The sequence below is a fragment of the Phascolarctos cinereus genome, unplaced genomic scaffold (genome assembly GCF_003287225.1).
Source record: "Phascolarctos cinereus isolate Bilbo 61053 unplaced genomic scaffold, phaCin_HiC Scaffold_1;HRSCAF=81, whole genome shotgun sequence".
Taxonomy (NCBI): Eukaryota; Metazoa; Chordata; class Mammalia; order Diprotodontia; family Phascolarctidae; genus Phascolarctos; species Phascolarctos cinereus.
In genome coordinates, this window is record NW_027555514.1 from 197,796,753 (window position 1) to 197,815,815 (window position 19,063).

Genomic DNA, 19,063 nt, shown 5'->3' on the forward strand with positions numbered 1-19,063 from the left:
TCTATCCACAAAACTTAAAAAACAAAAAACCAAAAACTGGCAGATGACGTGACCAGCAAGATGGTGGGGTTATTGTTGTTCAGTCATGTCTGACTCTTTGTGATCTCATTTGGATGGTTTTCTTGGCAAAGACAGTGGAATGGTTTGCCATTTCCTTTTCCAGCTCATTTTATAAATGAAGAAACTGAAGCAAACAGTGACTTGCCTGGGGTCACACAGCTACTAAGTGTCTGAGACCACATTTGAACTCAGGTTTTTCTGACTCTCGGCCCAGTGCTCAATCTACTCTGTACCTATCTGCACAGATGGTGGGGTATTTGTCCTTAAATATCACTGAAGAATGTAATATAGAGCTGGCTAGAGGAGAAATACCTTCTGTGGTTCACATGAAGAACTGGAAGCCCAGTTGGAAATATTCTCCTCTCTCTAGAGTTTACTATAGTAACATTGAGGTGGGACCCCATATCTTCTGCACTGAGGAGGCTGACGACATCCCACTTTGGAGGTAGAGGGATCTATAGTTACCATAAGAGAGAGGGGACAGCGAATGTGGAAGGAAGCCACAGACAGGTAACCAAGAATATAAGAGAGAGGCTGAAAGACCAAAAGGCTATAAGAGAAGACATAAAATAAAAGTTCAGCTCATAAGCAGATAAACCAATAGAGAGGCTCATGAGGACAGAATAAAGAATGAGTAAGCCTTAAAAGGGCCAGAATACTATTATGTTAATAATGAAAGAAAATGAAGCAAAACACCTTGAACAAAAATAGTTTTGTGGACTCCTTAGAGCCAATGAAACAATAAGAAACTCCAGAATATTTCAAAAAGAAAGTCAACTTTCAAAAGAAGAAATTTGGGGGGGCAGCTAGGTGGCTCAGTGGTCAGAGCACCAGGAGTCAGAAGGACCTGAGTTCAAATCTGGCCTCAGATATTTGACACTAGCTGCATGACCCTGGGCACGTCATTTAATCCATTGCCTAGCCTCCCCCCGCAAAAAGAGAGAAATTTGGAATGAAATTAGATCAGAAATTCTTAATATGAAATTAAAGTATGCAAACTGTAGAGGACACAATTTAAAAGACATGATACAGAATTTCTCTAAACAATTTCAGGCTCTGAAAGAGGGAATAAAAGATTTAAAAACCAAAATAGGGAAGTAAAAGAAAATTAGAAGAAAAAAGTACAAGAGAAGGAAAAGGCAATGATATTTATAAAAAGACAAAAAAACAAAAAACCAAAAACGCAACCTAAAATGAATGATCTTGAAGACAGGATGTATGGATGTAACTTAAGGGTTATAGATCTCCTAGGAGAATACGACACATTAAAAAACTTGAATACCAACACAGCAGGAAAACAAGAAAACTGTTCAAAACTTTTAAATGTAGAAGACGAAGCAATAATTGATTGAATCCATAGATTACTACCAGAGGAGAAGGAAAAACCATGTTTGAAACCTTAAGGCATACAGTAATTATATCTCGAAATTTCAATAGCAAACTATGCACGCAGTCAAGAGAAAGACAGTCAAATGTGAAGGAACACCAATTTGAATAACCCAGAATTATATTCTGCAGTCGTGGTAAATTGGAGAAAACGGAACTGTATATTCCAAAAGGTAAAGCAACTTAAGCTGCAACTTGAAAGTACATATTTAACAAAGCTGAGCCTAATCAATGAAAAAAGATGTACCTTCAAGAAAAAAGAGGCAAAAGATATTTCTGCAAAAAAAAACAAAAAAAGACTAGAATATCTGACTAGCAAACTCCTCAAACAAAACACAAGAAAGGAGTAAGTTACAATTATAAGAAAAGACTAAGTAATCAAAATCAGTAAAGAAACTCATGGGATAAAAAAAATCTAAGGGGCTAAAGGTTTAAATGAAACAAACAGGAAGGAAAGGTGGAAGAGTTAAATATCATAAATTAATCTTAAATTAGATTATTATTGTTCTAATTGTACCCTCAATGTTTGTACTGCACAGTGCTTTGACATAAAAAAGTACCTAACAAATGCTTTTTCATTCACTCATTGACTAAATTGTGTGATTTACAAGAAGCGAATCAACCTCTTTTATGGAAAAGATAATCACTATGGGAATGTAGGAGAAAAGGGAGAAAGAGGATAAGAGGCCAAGGGAAACTGTACCCAGCCCACAGATGAATACAGAAGGACCTGGTAAATTTCCAAATCTGTGGGCTGTGGGAGAATAGGATAAAAGCAATGAGGGGAAAGGCACAGTAAGAAGCTAAGGAGGATTACCCTGAAAGGGCAAAGAAATGTGTCCTATCGGGGCACCTAGATGGCGCAGTGGATAGAGCACTGGCCTTGTATTCAAGAAGACTCGAGTTCAAATCTGACCCCAGACACTTGACAGCTGTGTGACCCTGGGCAAGTCACTGCACTGAAGAACATTTACATCTGAAATAGGGGAGGTGCATAATTGTGTTAAGAGACAGGGACCTAATATTTTGTTTAGAGAGAATTTGCACATTCGGAAACTATCTTCTCATAGAAAGTGTTGTACTCCTCAGGACTGTGATTCACCAAAGAAAAAGGTTAAGTATGAGTCCCCAAAGGTAGCCAGCATCCCAAGATAGGGAGGACAAAGAACCAGAGACAGGATAATTTGGCTTTATGAGTAGAGAGTGCTGATGGTAAGGACAGCAGGATAAGGCCTCAAAATTTGGAACAGTGTTTCAATTCAACATTGCTTTCTTCATGAATAGATATTTCTAAGAGAGAGCCAAGTATGGGTAAAATCTGAAAATGGAATAATATAAAAATGGGAAAGAGTTCTAATTTGGTACTCCAAATGTTCTATCCTTAAAGAGACACTAAGGGAATAAAGAAATAATAAATAAGGGTATATAGTTCATGAACTGGAGACTAGAATTCAGAATAGACTAGAAAGGAAGAATAACAATGAGATCATAACAAAGGAAAACTTCTTAGGAAAGGGCACAACAAAAGAATGTCATTTAAGGGTGGGAGAAGGAATGATTTTGAAGAGAAGGTCATAAAAGGAAAAACACAAATAAATAAAAACAAACTAATTTAAGTGAAGTCAAAGAATGAGAAAGGGTAGGTAAAATGGAATAAAACAGCATCAAAGTAGTGTAAGCAAATTGCAGGGATAAAGAAGGAAGGTGATGAAACTCAATACCAAAAAAAAAAAAGAGGAAAATGCAAACCTAACAATCAAAATTTCAAATGTGAATGAGATTAAAGAGGCCAATAAAATGGAAGAGTGGCAGAACAGACAAAGCAATTTGATGCATATAAGAAACACATCTAAAAACCAGACATATATGAAGCAAAAATAATAAGTATTGTTATTATAACTATTATTATTGTAACAAAAAGCTGGAACAAATTTTCTTATACATCACTTTGATTCAAAAAAAGAGTTGCAATCGTGTCATCAGACAAAGCAAAAAACTTAAAATTTATAATTTCAAGACAGATAATCAGGGAAATATAGATAGGGAAATGCAAAAAAAAATCAAGCATATGTTTGAAGAAAATGACAAAGCATTTAAATTTAAAGAAAAAAAGAAAAGTTAATTGAACTGCAAAAAGAGCAGAAAACAACAAAAATAACTGTAGGAGACTTAATGTTCCTGTCTCAGAGCTAGCCAAATCTAATCATAATTTAAACAAAGGAGATCATAGGACTGAACAGTTAAAACTGTTGGATCTAATGACTTATGGTGTCTTCTGATTGGAAACATTAAAGAAAATATATATATTTTAGCACCACGTAGTACCTTTAAAAAAAATAATTTCCTAGGGCAGTGGTCTCCAAAGTAGGGTGTGCAAAAAGATCCCATTGGGGTACAGAAAGATTAGAACTTCTATTTCTATTAAATTTTATTTAAAAAAATAAAAAATTGAGTTTTACCAATATTTACTAAACATATCCTTTACAGACCACAATGCAGTAAAAACAATAATTAATATAGGGAACACAAGTAAAAAACACAGGCCTAAAAGAAGAATTAAACTGCTGCAAAACTGAAAATTACGATTTTCTCAACTAGTAGACAAGAATAGAAACCAAAACTAGATGGGCAAAATGGAAATATGATATGGTCAGGAATGATCTGAATTTATAACTCAGTTCAATTCTTTTCAAAGATATCCTTGTGAGTTTAGTGCCTCCATATTTTTTCATTGATATCAAAGAGACTTCTTTGGAAGCCTCATAGACTGACCAGTACATGTGATTACAAGCTTTCTTACTCAGTCAAACATATATTCAAGGACAAGGAAAAAGGTTCTGTGAAGATTCCTTCCTGGTCTTTCCACTATGGAAATACTACCTTCCTTGATATCTCATAAATGTCAACTGTGGACAGCTGTCAGCACTCTATCAGAGGAAAGGGCATCAAGTACTGCTAAGGGTTAAATATTACTACTGGTTTACTGTATAAAATGTCAGCCTCACAAGGATAGTAAATGAAAACATTTCCTAGATTTATAGAACGGGCTATATGTACTACGGAATAATACAAAAAGCCAAGAATGGCATGGCTCACTATACCAAGTCACCCGCCCTTGCCATTCTTGCCCAGCCCACAGCTGGAAGCACGTGCTAGTTTCTACAGAGTGACTTCTACAGGCTTTGAGGTACAGGGAAGACTCATCTCTGGGAAGATGCTGTTTGTGAGTGGGGAGCTGCAGAGAGGGACAAGTCTTTTCTGTTTTCACCTTCATTACCAACTAGTTCATAGTCCTGGACATTTGCTAATATCACACTCTTTAGTTTTAAAACCCAATTTCTTGGTAAAAATCTAAAGCCCCTTTTCTCCCCACTTTAAAAACCATGTATTCTTAAATGGCTGCTTGGAAGACTTTTTTTTTTAAAAAAAGGGATATATGCAATTAAATCTCTTATATGAAAACATAGTCACAGCCTTAATCCATAAAACAAAAAGCAATTTTAAGAATAAAACCATATGTTTTCAATAACAGGTTATTTATCCAAAGGACAAACTTTCTTCCTCCTCCCACTTCACATCCATTCTGGTCACCCTTGCTATACCATCCCTCAGCACTAGTTAAGATAAGTACCTCTTTTAAGTAATGACAGTGGCACTAACATGCATGCTGATGTTGTTAGGGATGGTCAATGAAAGACTCTCTGAAATTAAGGGAAGTACAACTGACCACCAAAGTAGACAGGAATTGGGTGTGTTTTTTTTTTTTAACAGTTAGGAACTAAATACAGCATCAGCATCTTATCCAGACACTTAATGAAAGGATGAGGACAGAGGGATCTCTAGAATTTAAGTGAAAACAAAAGATCCAGATTGTGAGGCTTCTCAATTCCAAAATAATATGCCAATAAAGTCCAAAATGGCCAGCTATAGGAATGGCCAGATTTCTCACCTGGGGTCAACGACATGAGAAATTTGTCTTGTAACCCTCTGTATGCTTGGAGAAGATCTGCACAATTTCCCTGGTGAGATGGGTGGAGTCAGGCCCCAGAGCTATTTTAGCAGCAATTTCTAATAACTCTACAAATTGCTTCTCTATGGGCTAGCAGCCTGCCAGTTAAATTCCCCCACAATCTGTATGAGTAATATGTATAGTACATAGAGAAAGGGGACTGCAAAAGCAAGCAGCTGACACATGAAAAAGGAGTCCAAAGGGTTTTGGGCTACCTGGTGCCCAAGCGAGGAAATGGTGCTTTGGAGTCGATGGCTCATCCCCTTGGCCTTGTCATAGAGGCCAAGAGAGTACTGCACCACCCAGCCAAACAAGGAAGCGAGGCTACCTGGAGTCCTCTCCACTGCGCTGGCGGTAGAGTCGGAGCGTCCGGTTCTGTCTGCTGTGGTGCCGTCCTGCAGGGGCCCTTTAGTCTCCTACCAAAGGAGAAAGGGGTAAGAAAGTCAATAGCTGACAGTTTTAGATTCCATGAAGGAGCATGAAGGAGCAACAAAGTGTCAAATGAGATCTAGCCCAGAAGAACAGAGCCTAGAAAGCTGGCTTACCTTTAACTATCCCATCAATCTTTGCCCTCTGCTACTCTATTCCACTGTTGTGGGATTTCTCCCACACCTGCTAATAATACACATGCCCTACTCAGACTCTAAAACTCACTAGATAAGATATTTTATGATCTGGGCCAGATTCATCTTAGAAGTCACCAGGAGTCAAATTCTAGCCTCAGCCAAGCTTTCCTTCCAGCTTTTCTCCATTAACAATGATGACAAGCGGCATCACCACATCTTAGAGCTGAATATTGCTTGAAAGTTTACAAACGCATTTCCTCCACACAACCCTAATAAACAGCATTTACAAGCTTCATTTCCATTTTACAGATGAGAAAATTGAGGCTCAGAGAGATTTAAGTACTTTGTCCAAGATCATAAAAACAGGGATATGAGAGCCAGGAGATAACCCAGATCTCTTCTGACTCATGCTATGGAGTCTATTTCAGTGAGTGAAATCTATTTTATGAATAATACCGAGGGAAATAAGGGGGCCAGCTGCTGTTGCAAAAAAACCCCAAAACCCCAAACCCCAAAAACCACCCCCAAAATGTCCCAAAAATAGTAGCTCTCAGTAAGCAACTGATACCCTAAGTGAGGTGAAATCTATAGAATGAGGATGGTTAAAAGGAAGTAAGAAACATTGAAATTTTGTCTCTTCTCCACTTAGGCACATCTCAGAGTAAGCAATGAGACCTTCTCAAATGTGACTCCAATGCCATTCCTAATGAGAACCTCATCTTACCAGAAGTGGAGAAGAAACTGTACTACGCAGAATGAGTCCTATTTTATGTCATATAAACAATATAACTAAAGCTGGAAAGACTGGCGTACCCATCTAATCTCCAAACCTTGCCTACGTAGTGAGACTTAAAGAACCCAAAGAAAGCACAGAATCTGATTCCTTTTGAAATACTGTTTTTTAACTTTCTTTAACCGATCCTGGGTTCCTTTGATAGGGACTGTTTCTACTAGGTTTTCCTAAAGTTCCTGTCCTTCCTTAAGCGTTGCAAATGATTTTACAAACAGCTATTCAACTAGCTCTATAATATTTAATAAGGTATTACTTTATTCTAATGCCTACCTTCATCCCACCCCCAAATGGTATTTAATGGTTCTCTCCCTCCTACCTCCCAATACCCAATGAATTAAAATTAGATGTTACCTTCCCAGACAGAGAAGCCACTGCTGGTCTCTTTCTCTGTGCATATCCAGAAAGTCGGTAACAGTAGTGAGGTTTACAGTAGAATTTACCTGTGGGCAATAAGAGATAAGGAAAGAAGTAAATGAAATTGTTACTAACTTGAAATCGGTACCATTCTTTTTCCAGACAGTCCTGCTTCTCTTTTATCTGTGCATGTCCACTAGGTTCTTTAGCCTCCCTCCAGGACAACGTATGGAGACAATCGGCCCCTATAAGCTGATGAAAGCTAGTCTCTCCCTGTTCGCCTGAAGCAGAGGCCTATTTCACTTGGCATCTGAAAGTCACTGAACAAAATCCCAATCAGTTCCCAGAGCAGAGATGCGAGGCTTGCCTGGCATCATCTACAAACAAAGCAGTAGTGTATAAAGAACAAAGATTGCATCACATGGAAAGCTGGAAGTTGCATTTCTGGGGAAAGCAGTAATGAATATAACTGGAAGGGTGGGGGATGGAGACAAGGGTGTGGGGCAGCGCTAAGCATGAATGCTGAAAGGGCCATTTTCAGAGAAACTAATAGTGCCTGGGGCACCTCAAAAAGTGAGAAGGTGAATTTTCTGAAACAGATTAGTGCTTCATTAGGGTTCTGCCCTTTGGCCTCTTCCGGAGAAGCAGTTATGGGATCTCCTTAAAGGTCTAACAGCCCCACAACCTCAACACTCTTAGAAACAATCCTTGAAAAAGGCATGATAAACTGGGTATCTTCCCTTAAAAAATGTTTTCTTCTCAAAGCCAAAATGAGATAACCTAAAAAATGGGAAGAAACAAAAATAGACTGGAATGCCTTATTTTTTCGGTCTGTTTCCTTTTACCCTTCACCTGCTTACCTGCTCCACTCTTTCTTTTCCTTCAGAGATTTCCTCTTTCCCCCTTCACTGACCCCAAAACAGGTCTACTGGGAGGGAGGGGGGGCATACTTTATAACAGCTTTATAGTTAGGTTTAAAAAGTATTCATGCCCATAGAATATTTTCCCAGCTCACAAATTTTCCACTAGTTCTTGCCAGCTCAACTAGTGTCACAGAGATGATGCATCTGTTGTCAGGAACCATTAGTAGCTTAAAAGAATAACAATCTTATAGCTTGTAATTATGGGTTGTAAATATTTTACTTGGTCATACTAGGACTTCTTCTAAGCTCTGGGCCTCTGCTTATTTGATTTGACTATGTTAGGAGGAAACATGGATTCTACTTTTTTTGTTTGGCCACCAGCCTCCTTAATGATGTGGAGTAAGTCACTTGACTTCTTTGAAGGTTTGTTAATATTCCCAGAACAGTTTGGAGGCATGGAAAAAACGTATTTGATGATTATGAAATTTTACATTTGCTATTTCCCTCTACTGAACTGATTGGCTCTATTTAATTTTTAAGCATTTATTTTTGTTTTGCCTTTTTTTTGGGGGGGGCTAGGCAATGGGGTTAAGTGACTTACCCAAGGTCACACAGCTAGTAAGTGTCAAGTGTCTCAGGCTGGATTTGAACTCAGGTCTTCCTGACTCCAGGGCCAGTGCTCTATCCACTGCACCACCTACCGCCCCTCCCCTTTTTAAAAAAATTTTAAGCATTTTAAGCATTTATTAAGGGCTTGCTATTCACAGAGAATTGTTCTATGTGCTGGAGATACAAAGGCAGAAACAAAATAGTCCCTACCTTCAAGGACCTTACATTCTACCAGAGAGACAACCTGCATGTAGGCAAATAAATACAAGTAAATTTGAGGGAAGAGAGTATTAGTAACTAGGGGACTCAGAAGGTGTTAGCACCTTAGGCGAGCCTTAAAGAAAACTAGGGATGCCAAGATTCTAGGGTGTAATCTCATACCTTTAAGCATAAGTCAATAAACCTTATTTTGTCAATACATGAGTCAAGTAGGAAAAAGGGCATAAGTAGTAATAGCCATAATTTTATCACTTTGCCAACATAATGCCCATCTTTAAGGACTTCAAGTACCAGAATTAAGCTCTTAGAGGGGGCAAAATGATGCTATAAAATGGGCCAAGAGTCTTGGCAACAACCCTAAACCTTAACTTATCTTAAATTAAAAAAAAGGAAAAAAAAAGATAGTCATGTAGCTTTTGCGAGGGATTCTAGAAATACTAACAATAATTCAATCCCAAAGAATTTGCCCTTTTTTGTAGTTCATCAACCTGATGGGTCTCTTTTGGTAATAATCTTTGAACTGAATGTTCTTTCCCAGAATCTCCAATCTCCAGAAGCACCTGCATCAGACAAGCTCACTTCAAACCTGGCTCTACCCATGACTCCCAGGATGACTTCTCCATCCTGCCCCCATTATGACACCTTCCCATCCACCCACCTTCTCCATTATTCAGTTACTTTTTATGTGTTGTTTGTATGCATGACTCTTATGTCTACTTGTGTAGCCCTAACTGCCCTCTTGACCTCCTGTCCATCTCTGACTGCCTCTTAGTCACCTTGAACATCTCAAAACAGATGTCCTGAAGACAGCTTAAACTCAACATGCCTAGAACTGAACTCATCATCTTCTCCCCACCTCAACTTTCCTATCTTTCCACCTTCACTACTACTCTTGGGTACCACCCTCAATTGTCCCAGTTATCCATGCTTGTAACCTAGATGTCATTTGATTCCCCTCCCCCATCTAATATCCAAATCAGGTGCAAGTCCTGTTGTCCCTACTTTTGTAACATCACCTGTATAAGTCCCCTTCTTTCCTCTGACTGTATGCACCCTGGAGTAAGTCTTCATTACCCTGGTAGAAGGTACTTATTAGTACCTTTATTAGCAGAATGCCTGGACTATTGCAATAGCCTACTGGTAGGTCTGCCCGCCTCGAGTCTCTCCCCATTCCAATCTATCCTTCATTCGGCTACTTAGCTGTCAAAGGTCTTCCTAAAGCACAGGTCTGACTGTATCACCCCCTGCCCCTGCCCCTTCAATAAACTCCAATACATCTCCAGACTTCCAGGATTAAATAGAAAATCTTCTGTATGGCTTTTGAAGTCCTGAATAACTTATCCCCTTCCTACCTTTCCAGTCTTCTTACACATTTTTCCCCTCCACATACTCTGCAACACAGTGGCACTGCACCTCTTACTCTTCTCAGAGACCAGACGTTGTCTCTGACTCCAGGCTGTCCCTTATGCCTGGAACTCTCTTCTTCCTTACCCTGCCTTCCTTCAAGTTCCAGCTAAAGTCACACTTTCTACAAGAAGTCCTTCCCAGTCTCTCTTAATCTTATACTTTCCCTCTTGACACTACCCACAATTTATCCTGTACACATCTTATTTGTGCAAGTGTGCATTTTGTCTCCCTCATTAGACTATGAGCTTCTTGACAGTAAGACTTTTTTTTCCTGCTTTTCTTTGTATCTCCACTTAGCGCAACATATAATAAATGCTAGTTGACTGACTGCTATAAATAAACATTTATTAAAGGCCTCCTGTGTGCCAGGCACTGTGCTAAATGTTGGGGATACAAATACAAAATGACAGTCCCTGCCCTCAAGGAGCTTACAGTCTGATGAAGAATGACAATACATACAATAAAGCTGAAAAGCTTGGGGGCAGGAGGGCTAGGGGAGGGATTATGGAGAAATCCAAGAAAGCAACTGGGTGGGAAACAAAGAGCTAGCTGGTCTGGGCTCTGTCCTTAAATGGAGTTTTTGGGAGGGGCTCATAGCTCTGTCCTTCAGCCCGAGGGACAGAGAGTACTGATGTCATATAAGTTATCAAGGCTAATGCCTTCTTGTAAGATAATGAGGTTCCTGGGGATTAGGTTCTTGGGGTCTTGATGGAGAAGTCCAAAGGAGTACAGCTGGGTGGGAAATGTTGTCTTCTCCCATTAGACTATTGAGGTTGAAGAACTATCTTTCTTTTTGCTTATATCTGTATCCCCAGCACTTGTGCACAGTAATTGGCATATAGTAAACACTTAAATAAATTACTCTATCTGAAAACAGAACTTTTAGAACTTCTAAGACATAAATGAGAATCCAGGAAAAGGCAGCCCAAGTCTTATCATTGATTTTGTACGTGTTCATTAGTTAAAGAACCTAAATGATATATGTTGTATGAGTAAGGAAAGTATTTAAGTATAGAATGTCTACATTGGCAAAAAAATAAATGGTAGCTAAAGAGTAGGCCCAAAGACAAAGCAAAGCTATCACTAAGTAGCCTTTCGTCCTGAGTTGCAGTGTCCACATTCCAGCATGTGCTGGAACTCCAAATACAACAACATCCTTAAGACACAATTGTAAGACTACAGCTGTCCAGATAACAGGGAAAAGACATGACGTATTGTCTAACTTGGAGTCTTAGTCTTGAGAGTTGGCAACAATTGGAAATGAACTAGCTTTTGGCGAGAGATGGAGTGGTTATTTTTTTTTTCCCCTAAGCATCTGAATTCCAGTGAAAAGCCATCCTGGAGCAGAACGGAGGAAAATCTGCGATCTGGGCAAAATGGTGCACCTCTTTTAAAGTGGGTTGACTAAAACTGTACCTGTACCAGGTGATCCGTGTTGGAGAATGGATCAGAAATCTACTGAATATGGTACTATAATGATTGGAAAGAGTTAACACATCAACATAGTAAGTAGTTTACTTCTTCCAAGAAGCACCAAGGTCATTATGTCATTGCACAAATAAATACTACTTTACTAGAAAATCTGAATTTATTTCCTTGTTTCTTCAGACTATTTGTGCAAAGTCTTTTGTTTATGAATGCAAGTATTAAATAAATCACTTTTGCTTATTTCATTACCATTATTTCACACTGTATTATAGCATGACATCTAAGTATAAAAGAATATATTTTAAATGTATTTTCAATAGGGATGTTCTATAGAAAAATAATAAAGCATGTTTTTCATGTTTGAAAAAAAAATGGTACATCTCTAAAGTACATGCGATTTAGTTCATCAGTTTGATATTATTACAGAATCTTTGAGCCGGAATGTCCTTCTCATTCAATACAAGTAATTTTGCCCAAAACCTCCCTAAATGTAATCTAATCTCTAACTGAAAATATACAATGAGGATGAAACACTTCCTCCCCCACCACAAAAAAAAAGATAGTCTATTTGATTTTTAGATAGTTCTAATAGTGAGAAAGTTCTCCCTTATGCTGAGCCAAAATTTGTCTCCTTATATCTTCTACCAATTTGTATTTCTGTATTGTCCAGGTACATAAAAATAAGCCTCATCCCCTTTCCATGTGACAGACTTAAGAGTTAACCTCAGAGATCACTGAGTTCAACCCCCTCACTTTACAGCTGAAGAAACTGAGAACCCAGAAAAGTTAAGTTAACCTGCCTAACCAAAGTTACATAGGTAGTAATAAAACTAGGATTTGAAACCAGGATCTTTGTGACTCCAGATCTAGCTTTCTTTCCCCTAGTCATTCTAAATTACCTAGCCTCTTTCAAAATAGGATAGAGTTAGAGTAAATTGCTTTAAAATTGCAGTCATGTTCTCAATATAAGACTAATGAATGTAATAATTCCTTAGCAGGGAAACAACCCAAAAAACCCCAAAACACAAAAAACCCCTCCTTGCTACATCTTAACGAAAATTGTTACTTCCTTGTTTTTTCACTTTGTGCTCAGGAGAAAGAACAAGCGGTTAACACGTTTCCTTAAAATCTTCTCTGAAAACCAAAAGATCTATATTATCTGAGACAAATCAAACTGATGAATGGCTCTTTAAATTAAAGATCCATGCAGAAAAATATTGAGGGAGTGAATGCTGCCAGACACTGAAGTCCAAAGGGAGAATTTGCTACTGATAAATGGGGCACTAAAAGCCTTAGGGAAGAACTCCTCTACAACGGTATGAGTGAGCTTCCTCCTAATTCCTCCACAAACTTGAGGTACCAGCCTAAGGCTGCCACTGGCTATGATGAGGCCAAAGAAAAGAGGTTCATGAACAGAGTAAGAAGGCTCTAAATACAATCCACTTTCTTTCAGAGAAAGAAAGAAAAAAACCACCCCTACCTCAAAGGGATAAGCTTAAGAGACGTCAACTATTTCAGTAGGCAGCAGCCAAAGCCTGGATCACCTTGCCCCCAGACCATAATGTTCAGCACCTTCAGGACAAAAAGCAGTTGGCTCTTGGCAGTACTGATAAAGTCACTAACTGTCCTGAGTCCACAAGGAAATCCAGGCCAGGCTCAGTAACATTTTACAGGCGTTCAAATATCTGAAGAAGAACATGTTTCCTTGAGATTTCCCTTATCCACAATAAACCTTTTTAGTCACCAGACCTGTATATCATATAACTTTTAGTAGACAGGAACTAGACTAGGTCTTGGAGTCAGAAAGACCTGGGTTCAAATCCTACCTCTGCTAATTTTAAGACACGTGACTAGCCAAATCACTTAATCTTTCTGTGCCTCAATTTCCTCATCTACAAAATGAAGGGAGTGGGTTTCATTCCCTCTAAATCAGGCCTCACAACTGGCAGCCCAAGGGCTGCTTGCAGCACGGCCAAAGGATTTCCTCTACATACAAAGGATGTTTTTCTCTACATTTTTTGTGGGCCGTCCAAAATCCTTTGGCATGCTGCAAGGTAAGTGCAAGCTGTGCAGGCCTGCTCTAAATATTGCCTCCTAAAGCTTTAAATCTACAATCTTAGGTTTTCAGGCTCATCCCTCTCCTCTGATTAGGCTGGTCTTCTTATTGAGCTCAAGTCTACTCCTGTTTTTGACTCGTTTTGTTCAATCACACCTACTCACAGACCAAGGTTTAGAGGACAACTTCTTTTAAGAAGCCTTCTACTTCACCTCTCATCGATTACTTCCTTCTGAAATCCTATGCTAATAGCTCTAATAACCTATACTTTACTTAACTGTATAATCTTGTGTTATTTGCTGTTTCATGTAGGAATCTTATCTCCCTAGACTGTTAGCTCCTTAATGGGACTACATTATTACTGAGGTCCCTTATAATACGGAGAGTCAATTATTTTCCCTCTTCCTGTCTTTCACGGCACCTTGGCACAATGTTGACATACATGGTACAGTCACTTACAGAAATCTGGGCCCAGAGTCAAGAACACCCAAGTTCAAATCCAGCCTCAGACTCTTACTAGCTGTGTGACCCTGGGCAAGTCACTTAACCCCTGTTTGCCTCAGTGTCCCCATCCATAAAATGGAGGTGATAATAATAGCACATACCTCCCAAGGTTGTTGTGGGGATCAAAAAAGATAATAATTGTAAAGCACTTAGCACAGTGCCTGGCACATCATAAATGCAATATAAATGTTAGCTGCCATCATTATTATGAGTGCTCAGTAAATATTCCTGATTGGCTGATTTAAAAGCAAAGTTCTTACTGGAGGAATGCACTGTAGAAAGAGTTCTCTTACCTTCCCTGTTAATTATCTCCTATTTATCCTGTATATACTTCCTTTGCATATATTCATTTGTTTGTTCTCTCCCCCATTATATTGTGAGCTCCTCAAAAGCAGGGATTATCTTTTGTCTCTTTATATCTCCAGTACTTAGCACAGTGCCTGGGATATCACCAGCATTTAATAAAGACTTATTGATTGATTGAACATAAAAAAAATAAATAAAAGCAAAGTTCTATGCTCTGAGAATCTCTTTCATGCCAAAGCCTACTGTAAGAGGTTGCAATGATTTAAAGACACAAAGATAAGCTCTGAAGTGCAGGAACTGCTCAATTTCCTACTCTTCTGATACTTGCTCTCTCTTACTAACTAGTCCCCATTTAGGACATTAACAGACCTAAAAAATCTCTGGGAATAGCTTATAAACAAATACTTCTTCCATGTAAACATAGGCACTCTAAATATTCTCACTTGATAACTAATTTATTCTTCTTGTTCCACCTTCCATCCAACATGCATATTCACAAATCTGAAATAAATTGAGGTTGAGGTCTACTGGTGAAGCCTAAATACTTTCATCCTCCTGATGATGTTGGATTGTCTTCGGTGACAGGATAGGGACAAAAAGGGGAATCTGATCAATTAACAAGTATTTAATTAAGTACCTATGCAAGATACTGTGCTAGGTCTTTGGGATACAAACACTAATACCAAAACAATTTCTACATTGTAGGAGTTAACCTTCTACCAGGCAACAAAAGCGTATAAATATATACAAAATACAAATAGTAAATGCAAGGCTGCTAAATACAAGGCATTTGGGAGGAATCAGGAAAGTGTTCTTGCAGAAGGGAGTATGTTGGCTGCATCTTGAAAGATCCATGAGGTGGAGGAGAGGAGTCAGCATCCCCCAGGCAAGAGGAATATCAAGGGCAAAAGCCTGGAGATGAAAGACGGAATGTGGAAGAAAAGACAGAAGGCTAGTTCAGCTGCACCTTAGAGTGTGGGAAGAGGAGGAATGTATAAGAACACTAAAAAGATAGGATGGATCAGGCTGTAAATCACCCAATCAGTCAGTCAACATTTATAAGTACCTGTAATGTGTCTGGCACCAGTTAAGCTCAGGAGATACAAAAAGAGGCAAAAGAAAGTGGCTACCATCAAGGAACTTACAATCCACTGGGGAGACAACATGCTAACAAATATATATAAATAAGCAATATGCAGGATAAAGAGGAAATAATTAACAGAGGGAAAGTACTGGAATTAAGAGGGGTTGGAGGAATGCTTCTTGTAGAAGGTAGGATTTTAGTTGGGACTTAAAGAAGTCAAGGGGACAGCTAGGTGGCGCAATGGATAGAGCTCTGGCCTTGGAGTCAGGAGGACCCGAGTTCAAATCTGGCCTCAGATACTTGATACTTACCAGCTGTGCGACCCTGGGCAAGTCACTTAACCCCAACTGCCTCACCAAAAAAAAAAAAAAAAGTCAAGGAAGTTAATAGTTGGAGTGGAGGTGGGACAATTAGAGAAAATGGCCACAGTTGAGAGATTAGAGTGTCTTATTCGTGGAACATCCAGGAGGCCAGCATCATCGGACTGAAAACCATGTGTCAGGAAGTGTCAGGAAAGATAGGAAGTGGCTAGGTTAAGAAGGGCTTTGAATGCCAAACAAAGAAATCTGTATTTGCTCTTGGAAGCAATAGGTTTCATAAAATAAAGGAGTTCAGATTTTATTCCAGAAATGATAGGGAACTATAGGAATTTTTTGAGTAAGGAGGGATGTGCCAAGACCCTTACTTAAAGAAAATCACTTTGGTGGTTGTATGAAGAAGGATGGATTGGAATGAGGAGGGATTAGAGGCAGAGTGACCAATTTGGAGGCCATTGTAATAATCTAGACAAGAGGTGATAAAGGCCTCAACTAAGGTAAGAGAAGGGACTGGATATGAGAGACATTGCAGAGGTAAAAATAGCAAGATTTGGAAAGAGACTAGATATGTGGGGTGAGGGAGCATGAGGATAATGCCAAGGTTTTGAACTTGAGGAGATCCGAAGACTAGTGTGGCCTTCAACAGAAATAAGAAAATTCGGAGAAGAGATAGGTTCTACTTTGGACACACTGGGTTTGAGGTATCTCTGGATCATCAGGTTTGAAATGTCTACTAGGTAGTTCATGATTCAAGACCAACACAGGAGGTGACTGGGGCTCCTTATATGTATCTGGGTCATCTACCTAATGATAATTAAATCTATAGGAGTCAATGAGGTCACTAAGAGGGGGAATATAAAGTAGAAGAGCACCTAGGAGAGTTGTGTTTTTGTTCTTCTTAAACATTGGCGTTCCCCAATCTCTTCCAGGCTAGAAGTACAAGGGTCCACTCATGGCCCTAATCCAACTGTTGATATGCATGGCAGCTTTGAACTGTTTTCAACTTGGTCAGTTCATCCCTCCTTAGGCAACCAGGCAGTCTCTCACTCACAGAGGTTCACTATGTTGATGCCAAGCATTGTAAATATTTGATTGGATCAAATGAGATAATATTTGTAAAGTTCTTAGCACAGTATCTAGCACATGGTAAACCTTATATAAATGATAGTTATTACCACCACCACCACCACCATCATTATCATCATCATCATCATCATCATCATCACCATCATCCCAATGATGCTCAGAACTCCTGAATTCAAGGGATTTGACTATCTTAGCATTCCCCAGTAGCTGGTGTTACAGGCATATACCATTATAATCAGACTCAGAACAATCTTGAAAGACACCCATGCAATATGAATAATGGACTTCTAATGCCCGAGACTGGAGAAGAAGAAAAGTTGCTCCTTACCATCCTCTATGTCATATGCATAGCAAGACAGGCGTAGGGTAGTAGCACAGTATTCACACTTAAAGCAGCTTCGATGGAAGAACTTCCCTTCAGCACTCAGCCTCTCCATCACATAGACTCGCTTACGGCAGAAATAGCAAATATCGCTGCCTCCTATATTCTGGGGGAACTCCTTCTTCAATGAGCCCTGTGAGAAACAGGATGGGAAGAAGGGGAAAAAACAGGTCAGAGTCACTGGCTCTTGTGGTTACCTGCACTCCAGAAAGGGATATCTGCAGGTGCACATTGTCCTCTGTACAACTAACCAGTCCTAACCAACGAAGCCATAATGAGATGGGGCAATCAAATGATTAGAGCATCACTCAGTAGGAATCCTGGCTCCTCAATGTCTGAGGGGCATCCCTTCCAACACACTTCATTTTACTGTGGAAGCAGTCATTCACATTCACTCCACCAAGGTGGAGTGACCCATCATGTGATGGGTCAAAAAAATATCAAACAACTGAAGAGGACAATCATAGAGAGATGTCACTCACTTTCTGATGAACACTCCCATACTTGTGTTCTTTCATGAATTGGCATTTGTGAAGAGAAAAACTCTTTCCTAGGATAAGACAACTTAATATTTTCAATACTCATACATTTCTTACGGATATTTTCCGCTTCATACTTACTTATCAGAGTTCAAATATCCTTACATTTAAAAAAAAAGTAAATCACACCAGTCTTTGACAGTCCATAGAACCATAAATATATGAGGACAACTAACCAGTTCACTTTACCATAGCTTTATGCTATGTCTAAACACACAGTACCCTTGGAACATCTCTTACCAGTTCCTTCTTGTCTAGAAGGGTTTTGGGCTGTTCTTTCCTTTGAAGCTGATTGGCTATCTGCTCAGCCAATGAGCTCACTCCGCCCGTGTACATCTTTATATACTTCTATTGGTTGGAGGACATAAAATAACCAGGAAATTAAGGAAAACGAGAAAACAAAAAAATAAATTAAGAAGATAGGAAATAAGTTTTTAAAAAATATAAAGTGAGAAAAAGGTGCAGCAGACAAACCATGCCAGCACAGTGCCTCAAAGCAGGATAACTGGGTGATAAGAAGGGAACCGGTGTCAGTGATGACATAAAAGCTAATTTTAGCACAACTGTCAAAAAAGCAGCAAGAATTATGTGAACTACATTGAAACCCAGTAATCACTCCTTTTGGAGAATTTTCAGCACTTGGAGAACAGATGTACAAAAGACAAAAGGGGATAAAAAGGGAATCTAATAACAATGGGAACTATATACAGAGGTCAAAAGGACTTTGTCCCATCCAGACACATGGTTCCACCTTTGGAGGGTTTCTCTACATCTAGAACATATCACTCCTTTCAAGGCTCCTTAAAACCTCTTTCTACATATAGAAAGTGACAATCTCCAATTATATTCCTAGTGATTTAACACTATGAGTTAAAGCCTGAAGGTTCTTTACAGGTTATTTAGTCAAACTCCTCTCATTTTACAAATGAGGAAAGTTAAGGCCCAGTTAAGTGAAATGATCTGCCGAAGATCCCACAGTGACAGAGTGGCAATGACAGAAATAGAATGAGAATCCAAGTCTCTTGCTTTCCAGGCCAAAGTTTTTAAAAACTATAACCATGATGTTCCCTTCTCCTTCTTAGTGGCAGCCTCAGC

General features: G+C 39.1%; 1 protein-coding gene across 15 annotated transcripts in view; it reads right to left on the minus strand.

Moving 5' to 3' along the window:
- Positions 1-19,063, minus strand: part of MICAL3 (microtubule associated monooxygenase, calponin and LIM domain containing 3) — a 253,077-nt gene that overhangs the window by 107,140 nt on the left and 126,874 nt on the right. For 10 of the 15 annotated variants that reach the window (XM_021001628.2, XM_021001636.2, XM_021001635.2 and 7 more), the window contains exons 21-24: positions 18,209-18,316; positions 17,376-17,562; positions 7,166-7,254; positions 5,784-5,871 (exon numbers count right to left, since the gene is read on the minus strand). In XM_021001628.2, the coding sequence (XP_020857287.1) occupies positions 5,784-5,871; positions 7,166-7,254; positions 17,376-17,562; positions 18,209-18,316 (472 nt within the window). The remainder of the gene's footprint in view (positions 1-5,783; positions 5,872-7,165; positions 7,255-17,375; positions 17,563-18,208; positions 18,317-19,063) is intronic. The other 5 variants (XM_021001640.2, XM_021001639.2, XM_078156197.1 and 2 more) reach the window with 1 other exon arrangement.